This window comes from Sminthopsis crassicaudata, chromosome 1, assembly GCF_048593235.1.
Source record: "Sminthopsis crassicaudata isolate SCR6 chromosome 1, ASM4859323v1, whole genome shotgun sequence".
Taxonomy (NCBI): Eukaryota; Metazoa; Chordata; class Mammalia; order Dasyuromorphia; family Dasyuridae; genus Sminthopsis; species Sminthopsis crassicaudata.
In genome coordinates, this window is record NC_133617.1 from 398,774,712 (window position 1) to 398,786,119 (window position 11,408).

An 11,408-nucleotide genomic window follows, 5' to 3' on the forward strand; every position below is an offset into this window, starting at 1 on the left:
TTGCCAATATATTTTTTAAACTATTTCCTATAACTTCCTTTGCAATCCTCCGTATTTTATTTTAACACATTTAAAAGCATTATTCTGAGGAGTCTGTAGGCTTCACCAGACTGAAAGAGTAACTTGGAACAATAAAGATTAAGAAACTCTGATCTACATTATACACTTCTAGCAACACTGTATGAGGATGTATTCTGATGGAAGTGGATATCTTCAACAAAGAGAAGAGCTAATTCAGTTCCAATTGATCAATGATGGACAGAATAAGCTACACCCAGAGAAGGAACACTGGAAAATGAGTGTGAACTGTTTTCCCAAGTTATTTTTACCTTCTGAATCCAATTCTTCTTGTGCAACAAGAGAACTGTATGGTTCTGCACACATGTATTATATCTAGGATATACTATAACATATTTAACATGTATAAGACTGCCTGCCATCTAGGGGAGGCAGTGAAGGGAGGGAAAAGAAAAATCAGAACAGAAGTGAGTGCAAGGGATAATTTTGTAAAAAGTTACCCATGCATATGTTCTGTCAATAAAGTTATTAAAAAAAAAAAAAAAAAACAGAAGAAAAAACACTCTTTTTAGTTCAATATGTTTTCCCTTTGTTCCTCAAACTTGCCATGCACTCTCAAACCTCTATGTCTTTTCCTTCACACCATGTTCTTTACCTTTTGGAAATTCCTCCCTCCACCTGTCAAATTAGTATATAAAAATTCTATTTATAAACAACTTTAAAGCTATGGCAAAAAATCAAGTACTCCTATTTGGACTTTGGGACCTAGGAGAAAAACTATTTAAAACAGTCTACTCCTATCACATCGATCTTTTTTTTTTTTCTTTCTTAAACCTCTTCCCTCAAAATCTACTTCTGGAAAAAAAAAAAAAAAAAGACATTGAATATGCTGCTTCCACAACAGTATAAGTTGGTCTAAATAAGTTCCATACTCCTTTAGTAGGCCAAAGTTTTGGAAGAATGAAAAGCCTAATAAAATATACTACAAAACATGTAGATCTTTAAGATCATTAATTTAAAGCTGGAAGGAATCTTTTAAAGCCATCTTGTCCAAATATTTTATTTTACAGATGAGGAAACTGAGGCTCTTAAGTTAAATAGCTTGCCCAAAGTCCCAAAAATAGTAAATGTCAGAACCAGGATACAAATCCAGTCCTCTGATACCAAATCCAGAACTCTTTACATTGTATCATGTTGCCTCCTTAAAGCTCTAAGTAGTTCTTCAACATATAATTTGGAAGCTTCTTGTACTTCCTGCAGCTCTCCCTCCTTTTGTCACTACATAATTAATTAGAACTTCTACCTTCAAAACTTCGTTCCAGTCCTACTTCCTCCAGAAAGCCTTCATTACCAACTCCTTGATTATGGGGCTAAAGCAGGGATAACAGGTGTATGACCAGAGTGCTTTACTCCATCTTCTCTCCCCACCCAAAATACGAATACTCTATAGCACTGTCTTTAAGATAGAACTTAAGTTTTACAACTTTCTAAAGTACTTTCTAGACTATAAACTCTGTAAGAACAAGGGCAATTGAGTCTAAACTTTTAAAAAATCACCTCTTACCTAGAAAAAGTCCTTGCATACTGTAAATACTTCGTGTGTGTGTGTGTGTGTGTGTCTCTCTCTCTCTCTCTTAAACAAATGAGCACATTTTTCATTTGGCCCTTGCCATACTTTGTCTCCTAGTATTACCTTTGTATGTCCCCTCATCCATGCTTGTAAACAAAGTGAGCTGCTTGCTGAATAAGAGTATCTTAAGCTTCTTTGTATCTACAGAACCTGGTGCAATGATTTACACGTAGTAATCCTTTAGGAACTGCTAGTTGATGGTAGCATGCTGCTCAAATATTAGATCTGATTCTGCATTAAGAGGGGTATTAAAACTAATATGACAGTGGGAGTGGGTTAGGATTACTCTATATTCAGAGTCACTGTAAAAGTTCTCCTGAATAGCTTATTTCCTTCTCTCAGAATCATGTCAGAGCATGAATCAACCTTCAACACCTCTTAGGTCTCAGAGGTGAAATGACATACACACTGGCACATAGACAGTAAATATAAGAATAAGAGCCAGGATCTTTGACTCCAAGTTTAATGATTATTCCAGTAATAGTCCTCTCACTTGCCATGCTTTCAGGTTCTTTTCAAACTCAATTTACTCAATATTCTCACTATTCTTCTAAATTCAAATGTTCAATCTCTAATAGTACTCATAAAGCTTATTAAACACTCCCAACTCCAAGTTGGCCCCAGTTTCTCCCCATGACTCCTGAAGCTTTCTCCAATTTTAACGATAGTTAAGTGGTTTTCTCTAATTCCATACTCTCTAGGACTTATTTCACTTCCCTTTCTCAGGAAACACATTCACCCTTCAGATGCTGTATTTCATATATTATAATTTATCTGTTTAATATATTTCCCCAACATCCTTGTCCAAATCATTATTACCTCACTCAAATTATCAGCTACTAGAGAGTATCTATTTGACTTGCTTTGTAACAATACTTTAGATAGGCCCCATACAAATAATATAATGAGGTTGATTAAGGTTTAAACTAAAGTTGAGAATGAAGTTTGTCTATAGAATTAAATTTGGGATATCTGCATTACATATTTACAAATGTAATTATTAAGAGTTCTAAATTTTCTTTTTTCATCCTCAGAAACATGAAAATCTCCCTCATTTGTTCCTAGAGCTGAGCATAAAAAGGAAGAAAAACTGACAAAAATGTAACTTTTTCTAAGGAACTTTGTTGGGATTAGCAGTATATAACTGGGTGTTTATATCTGGAAAACACTTTATGGCAGTTGTATAACCAGTTTATGTCTCTTTATATAAAGCTTAAAACAAACTAAACCATTACCAATGCAAAAAGCTGCTATTAACAGTCTGAACTAAGGTTACTGGGTTTGAGGACACAAAATCCTAAAGTTGAGGTCCTTTGTTTTCCACTTAAAGACTTCATATCACATGCCAAAATTAAAAGGAAAGGGGGAAAAGATTTTATTTTCAGATTTATAAAACAATTTCAAACTAACCTAGACCCTGCTTTGCTGAAAAGAAATGATTAAATTATGGTTTTCATATTTATTGGGGTGAAAAACACAAAAGAAATAAAGATTTAGTATCAAAACAAACTCCAAGTCAATCAACTAAAATTTTTATTAACTAATTACCAGCACCATTTTTCCCATTGGTTTGTGTTTTTCTTTTAACTGTTCAAGAACCTGTGCAAAAGAGTATTTGTCATTTTTCAATAATAGTAATATTAAATATTTTATATGCTATTTAGGAAAAATGGGACATGGGGTACTATTTTAAAACAAAGAGGCAAGCTAAAGTTTCTGTTGCAAAGTATGCAGTTGTTTTCTGTTGTGTTAAAAGTTACATCAGATACATGTGTTTTCAAACTGTTACATTTCAGAGTGCACATCTATGGGTCAATATTGAAGCAGCAATATAAATCAATTTAGATTTATTCATTATAAAGTGATTTTGGGATGTTACTGAGATGAAAAGGTTTCATGTGAGAAAGAATAACCTCATACTAATAACTTCAAGACAAATTTTTACTATACAAAGACAGATTCTCAAAAAGAGGAAATATGAAGAGTTCTCAAATCTGCACTAGAGGATAAGGTAATGAGCACATTAAAAACAAACACACACACAAACCCAAATAGTGGTGACATTAAAAAATGCCTGCAGATGTTATTATCTAAGGAAGTCTTCAAAGAAGTTGTCCTAATGAATAAGCACGGTTTTACATTAAGAGAGATTCTGAATCACAATGAATTTAAAAATTTTAAAAAACAGATGGCTATTTTGTTTTTAAAGTGACCTAAATTAAGTTCAGTCAAAGGTGAAGCTTAATTTTTAATTGGACATTTTGCTTGCATAAGTTTATTTAAAACTATTCCTAATTGTTAGAAACACAAAATCAAATACATTGTAACTTTTATGATATATTACTATTATAGTTTTGGGTTTGGGACAGCAGAAAGATTTAAATGGAGAGTTTCCAAAATAATTTTAAGATTATCCCCAGAAACAAGAAGATTAAATTATCATTATAGACTGCATCACATAAAAAGTTTCTGGATTTCATTACTTAAAAGTATATTACTATCCGCTAAAAACTAGAACTGATGTTATTGCTGTCCTGCAGATTCATAAAATATTTCTAATCACCAATCTTTTAGCCTCGATATTTCTTTCCCTTACCAAGATGCAGTCCTGCCACTCACACGTTTCAACACTCCGCAGCAGATACACTCATCTGATATCACCACACAAAATAAACACCCTGCACCTTACTTTTTTTTTTTTTTCCTCCTTGGAAAAGTCATTTAGCTTAGAGAAACCCGAGCAAGTCCGTACCCTAGCAAATCAATCTGAATCGGAGTACCTTTTTCTTACTGCTTTTCCAATCACTGAAGTCCCTTCAAACTTGTAAGAATTTTTAAGGTGATCAAGGTAAGAGTGGAACGAGAGTGACTGAAGGTTTAGTGGAGATAAGGAGACAATTTTACGTGGAATCCCTTTGCAATGCCTAACCACTTGTCTTCGGAACCCCACCACTTTGGCCATCGCTAACATCCCATACATCTAGATAAGATCCCATAGCTTTTCAGAGAGAAGCCCCCTCCTCTCCTTTATCTGTGATCTGAAATGGCTACTCACCTTTGGCGTGGAAAGTGACAGGTAATTCAAAACAGGGTCCACGGACTCTAAGCCTACTACCCTGACTGCAGGCTGGGCCTTCTCCCAGTTCCAGAAATCTACATTACATCTCGACCCTCAGAGACTCCCAGGACACTTTGCTTCAAGCCGATTCACTTCTCTCCCCTTCCCCTCCGGCACTCCAACCCTTTACATTTTTAACCATCTCCCTCCGCCCCTAATTACAGCTAACTCCCCCCCCTCCTCCCCACCGCGGCCCCCAGTCCTCACCTGTATTGTCACTGGCGGAGAACCCAGGCGAGTTGAGTTTGGCTCGTTTGGGGTTGGGCGGTCCGTCCAGCAAGTTCTCAGCCATTTTAGCCGGCTCTCGAAAACAGCCCCGCGGGTGGGGGTAGGAGCTGCGAAGGGTCCGGGGCAATCAGGAGACAATCCGGAGCGGGGGGTGGGGGGGGTTCGGAGGGCAGCCCCGGCCGGGCCGGCACCGAGAGGGAGCGGGAGGTGGGGGGGGGATGGTGTCCGAGTGTATGTGAGTGAGATGGGGGGGTCGGAGGGGGGGGAGGGAGGCCAGTGAGGTGGGGGGCCGGAGGAGAAATCACAGCCACAGCAACAGCGCCCCGCAGCGCTCACCGCCCGCCCCCGGCCGCGGCCGCTGCCGCCGCTGCTGCTGCTGCTGCTGCTACCGGCCGCGGCTCCCTCATCCCCTCCCCGCCGCGGCAGCGGCGGCGGCCCGGGACTCCCCCCCGCCCTCCCGAGCGCGACACTCCAAGGAGGGGGGGGCCGAGGTGGCCCAGCTGCCCCCCCGGGGCCCAGCTGGCAGCGACGGTGCCCGGCTGGGGCGGCTCAGTCAGTCCCGGGGAACATGGTGCCTCCCGCCCGCCTGCCTCCTCCTCCTCCTCCTCCTCCTCTTCGTCCTCCTCCCTCCCCCCCTTCTCGCCCCACTTAATTAATTAATTCTCTCCCCGCCCGGTGGGAGGGGGGCTTCGGGGTTCGCTCCCCTACTCGGTTTGAGGAGCTGGAGCCGCCGCCGCCGCCGCCTTGAGGAAAAACAATGCGCGAAGCGGAGCCTCCGCCGCCGCCGCCGCCGCTGCCGCTGCTGCCCCCCCCACCCCCGTTCCGCCGCCGCCGCCGCCGCGGCTCCGGGAAGCCGAGCCGAGAGCCGTGCGGGGCCGCCGGAGCTGGCGCCGAGGGCCGGGCGGAGCGGGCCGGGCGGGCGGAGTGGGGTGCGCGGGCGGTTGTGGGGCCCGGAACCGGCGGGGCCGAGTGGATCGCGCTCGAAGCCCCGATCGGGTCCGCGACAAGATGGCGGCTGTTGATTCCTCAATTAAAAAAAAAAAGAAAGTTTTTTTTCTTCTCTTTTCCAGAGCCTGAACGGGAGGGGGAGGGGGCGGGGCACGCTGGTGCGTCACCACCACCGCCACCCCCCCGCAGCGTCACCACGCACGGCCCCCGCCCCGCCCCCCTCCACCTGCACCCGGGAGCGGCCGGAAAAATACGAACGCGCCCAGGCGGAAAGGGCCGAGCGACCGGCCTGGAGAGCGTAGTGCTGCCGTATTGTGGCGGACAGCGCCGCCCCTGGGCCGAAGGAGAGACGTGAAGGCCCGTGGGCGTCTGCGAGATCCCTTTTTCTCTTCTCTTACTGTAGGTCCCTAAGTGGAACCCGGGAGGTGGGGGGTGGAGTGGGGAAAGTGGGCAGCCCGTCGCTAGCCTATTAAAGTGTTAATGCTCGCGGTGTGTGTGACCTAGGATGAGCCTTGGTCACTAATACTGCCGGCCGTAGTGACCGACGAGAACGCATTTACGCCTCTTCCTCCTCCCCCCTTAATTGTGCTGAGTTTGATAGGGTTTGGGTTTTTCTTTTTTTCTTTTTTTTTTCCAGCGGTATGGACCAGGAAGGGGTGAGTCGTGCCCTGCCTGCGGTCTGTGGGGACTTTTGTTCGAAGAAAGTTGTCAAGGGTTCGAAAAAAGAAACAACAAAAAACTTTGAAATTTTGAAGTAGAGGTGAATTGCAGGACAGATAGTCATAATTGGCCTGGCTTTAGTGGCACTCTACTGTGTAGACTGGCTTCTCTAATCAGGTCTGTGAGCCAGGGTTCCCAAAGCTCTGTAAGTTTGAAATTGCGGCATGCTTTGCGTCTGAATACTTGAGTTTGGGGGGAGGGGTAGATTGAGAAGGGGTCAGGCTCTGATATTTTATCCATGTTGGGAGCTCTCAATTTAAAAACCCTCCTTCCAAAAAATGCAGATCTCATCTGTAACTTAAGGGGGTACTGAGATAATAAGTGACTTCCCACCGTTATACAGAAAATAAATGTCACAGGCTGAATTCTGTCTGTGGCAAGTTGGCTTTCAATCCACTGCACTGGGCTCCCTCTCTCTATTCACTAGATCTAACTTATGATTATAAAGGAGGGCCAAGTGTAGGTCAGTTGCTCTCTCCTATGTGCTCTCCCCTTGCTTCTCTCCCAGCTTTATTGCCCAAGTATATGACACTTTTCTTTCTCCAGGAGGCTGGTGCACAAGCAAAAGTTCAACTCAACAAACATTTTAAAAGAGATTACTATGTGCCAGGCAGTGTGGTGGTGCTGGGAATACAAAGACAAGAGTAAGACAATTCTTATCCTCAATGAATTTACGACTCACTAGGGAGATACAACTTGTCCACAGAGAAGGCAAGGATACATGCAAAATAGATACAAAGTGATGAGAAAGGAGAAATTAACAATTGAGGGAATCAGGAAAGATCTTTTAAAAGTGGAAGGTAGCCCTTGAGATGAAGGATGCCAGGGTTTCCTAGAGACAGAGATGAAAAAAGAAAGCCTTCCTGGTATGAACTATAGCTTGCTCAAAGACAAAGAAGATAGAATATCACAAATGAGAATTAGGGTACAGAATCATGTGAAATCATCCCGGAAAGTTAGACTGGACCCACATGTGAAGCACTTAAATGCCAAACAAAGAAGTTTGTATTTTATCCTAGAGAAAATTAGTTAGCCACTGGAACTTATTAAGCAAATCAAAGTTTTAAGAATATCAATGAGGGCCTGAAATAGAATAGTAGTGTCAAGCAGGAGAGAAAGACATAGAGAAAAATGCCAGAGTTATTTTAAAGGAAAAATAAGGCTTGGTAAATGATTTGATATGGTGGGATGGGAGATGGTAAGAGAGATGGAATCAAAGAAAATAATTCCTAGATTTCAAACCTGGTTTGAAGCTATTTGATTGTATTGCTTTTCTGGAATCAAAAAAGATCGGCCTTTGAAAACTGGGTAACTAGAGGGATGTGGATACCCTCAGTAGAGAAATTGGCCAGGGGAGGTGAGTAGAGAGAAAGTTAATTCAGTTTTGAACATGTTAAGTTTAATATGCCTATGAGACATCAATAAATCAATCAAGCTTTTACTAACTGCTTACTTGGCACCAGGGTATTACCAGCTATAGGGGATAAGGGATAAATGAAGAACCTCATCTCCTTTTACTAGTTCTCTGGCTTCTTCCAAGTCCCATCTAAAATCCCATCTTCTATTGGAAGTCTTCCCCAATCCCTCTTTAGTTCCTTCTCTCGACTGATTATTTCCTATTTGGCATGTATGTTTGCTTGTTGTGTCTCCCTCATTAGATGGTGAGCACCTCTAGGACTAGAATTGTCTTTTGCATTTCTTTGTACACTCAGTGCTTAACAGTGCCTGAGACTATAGATGCTTAATGCTTAATGATTGACTATATAATTTGCACAGGAGAGTAGGAAGGTGCAATCTAACCATGAAAGAGAACCACAATAGAGCAGAGTCACAAAAACCAGGGAGGAGACTACATATAAAAGAAGAGGGTTGTCAACCTTATGAAAACTAAGAAAAAGCCATTGGATTTAGAAATAAATTAATGGTGGCTTTGGAAAAAATATTTTACTGGTACACTCTGATAAGCCAGTCATATAAGTCATGTAATTTCACTTATTTGATTGGAAAATAGATTATCACAACATTTCTTGGTCATTTCCAAATCATATTACTATGCCCATACTCTTCCCCTCCTTCCGCTTCCCAATTCTAGCTCCTCTTGTTTTACCCTCTAGCATGTAAGTTCTCTGTGGGCAGGTTTATCTCATTTGCTTATTTATATTTGCATGGCCAGTGTCTGGCACATATTAAGTGCTTGATAAATGTCTTTTTTCTCCCGTTCGTTTATTCATTGAAATGTAAGGTTCAAAAGTGTGTAGAAGTGAGAAAGTAGAGGCTCTGGCACCAGTAAATACTCAATAAATGTTTGTTGATTCATCGATTGATTGATAGAGCATTCAAACTGAAGACCTAAGTATGACTTAACTTCCAGTAAGGGTGTGAGTGACTAACTTACTGTACCTCTAAATTTTTGTCTTTGACTAAGGATAGGATCTACACCTGTGAGTTCCTTCATTTAAGAGAATTTTCAGATAAGAACAATGAAGTCCACACTCTGCAACTTAAGAGAGTTGACTAAAACCCAGCTTCTTAAACTATGGTTCTCAATCCCATATGGGATCTCATAACTGAATGTAGGAGGTCATGAAATTATGTTTTATTATTAATAAATGTTTGATATGTAAACCTATTTTATATAGCTGTATGCCCAGGCTCATGTAAAAATTTCTCAGGCAAAAAGGGGTCACAAGTGGAAAAAGCACTATCTTAAGGTCACAAAGATGGTATGTATCTCATGGGGGAACTTGAACCCAGGTCTTTCTGGTTCTGAGGCCTTTACTCAATCCACTATTCTATGCTACTCTTTAAAATGGGTATAATCATATTTGCTCCTCTCTAAGAGAGCTGTTAGAAGCAAAGTAGTTTGTATACTTTTATATACAATACATATACAAAGCCGTTGTCCCACTATCTACCTCTGACCCTTGTCCTAAGGAAAGTACTCTGCAAACAGTATGGCTTATAGAACTACTATGAGTGAAGCTAGGGAACTTATTTCCATTGATTTTTGAGTTGTACTAATCTCTGGCTTGAAAGAATCTTGGCCTTTGAAAAGCAGGTGAATATTCTTGCAAATGTCTTCCCTTGAATCAAAATAACAATGGATTCAAGCCATATCAACTGAATATTTTCCCATGACATTCCATTATCAAGAAGGTGCTATGATGATTTTTTTTTTCATCTTGCTAAGAAAAAAGAAGCCATTGGGCCAACAAATATTTTCAATATATGTCTAATCCTACAGCAGGCTAAGAGAGAGACAAAAAAAAAAAAAAAAAAAAAAAAAAAAGACTTCAAATCCAATTCCAGCTTTTGATGTTAAGGATCTTACAGTAGAGAAGGGGAAACCAGATATAAACTTTGATAAATTATAGAGTATATAGCAGAGAATATGACGTATGTCACATCAGTCCCCCTCTCTGTACTCACATGGCCTTCACCCTAATTTCAGCCCCCCACATTTCATGCCTGGAATATTATAATTGCCTTCTAATTATTGTCCCTGCATCCAGCTTTTCCCCTCTCCAAACCATCCTCAATGCAGCTAGTAAATTGATATTCTTAAAGCACAGGTCTGTGTTTGTCACTTCTCAAGAAGCTTTGGTGGCTGCCTATTGACTCTAGGATAAAATATAAACTCTGTTTGGCATTTAAAGCCCTTCCCCAACATCCAACTCCAACCTACCTTTCCAGTCTGATTACACAATACTCCCCCTTATGAGCTCTATGTTCCAGCCAAACTGGCATACCTGTTCTTCTCTATACTTGACATTCCATCTCCTCCCTTTGTTGCTTTGTGCTGTCTTCCATGCCTGGAATGCTCTGCCCTCTCACCTCCAACTCTTGGAATCCCTAGCTCCCTTCAAGGAACAGCTTAAGTATTATCTCCTATATGAGGACTTAGCATGTTCTGCCCCAATTGCTTTGTATGTTTTGTATTTACTTATCTGTGTACATATTGTTGTCTCCCCTGTTAAAAAAGTAAGTTCCTTGAGTTTAGGAACTTCTGTTTTTATCATGGTATCCCCCAGTACCTAGCATAGTGCTTGGCATATAGTAATAGACAAAATAAATATTTGTTGATTCGAATGTCTCTAGCTCAGTAAGACAAGAATAGGAGCCTGTAGTGGAAGTAGATGACAAGAAGTAATCCAGTACTGCGATTTAGCAAGATACAAGTGGCAATGGGACAAGGGGAAAGGACTCAAGCATAAAGAACAATTTATAGTTGAAGTTAACAATTACAGGATTAACTATGATTAGATCAAAAGAACAGAACATCAGGGATAGACTGAGAGAACAGAGAAAGAGATGGAGAGACTGACAGTTATGGTGAGGAAAAAAAGTTTGGAAATGAAGCAGAAAAAGAAATGGAATTGGAAAAGAGAGTACAATCAGAAACAGGAATTTCTTTGTTCATGGGAGGGAACACTAACTTTTATTTTATTTTATTTTGAAGTTCCAAGTATAAAAGTAGGATTTGTAGTCAAGAGGAAGATTGTGAGCTAAATTTTGACTTCTTGAGTTAAAAAAGAAAAGAATTTTTCTAGAGGCTGAAAACTGAATAGATCAAGGATCTAGGCAGGGTAACACAAATGGAGTGAAACTTAAAAGAGAAGAAGTTGCTGAGTGATGGGGAAAAAGCAGTCTAGAAGTGTCAACAAGGAGCTAGAAATATGATTGTTTCTCCTCTTGGCCCAGTGTGTTAAAAGATATGAGAGAAAAAGTATTCAGTATTTGAAAAAA

At 41.0% G+C, this 11,408-nt stretch overlaps 1 protein-coding gene across 4 annotated transcripts in view; it reads right to left on the bottom strand.

The window, feature by feature from the left end:
• CREBBP (CREB binding lysine acetyltransferase) overlaps nt 1-5,207 on the bottom strand; it is a 152,105-nt gene extending 146,898 nt beyond the window's left edge. The window contains exon 1 of one of the 4 annotated variants that reach the window (XM_074279993.1): nt 4,974-5,207. In XM_074279993.1, coding sequence (XP_074136094.1) covers nt 4,974-5,058 — 85 coding nt within the window. In that variant the 5' untranslated portion in view covers nt 5,059-5,207. The remainder of the gene's footprint in view (nt 1-4,973) is intronic. The other 3 variants (XM_074279995.1, XM_074279992.1, XM_074279994.1) reach the window with 3 other exon arrangements.
• Nucleotides 5,208-11,408: the final 6,201 nt, after the last annotated feature.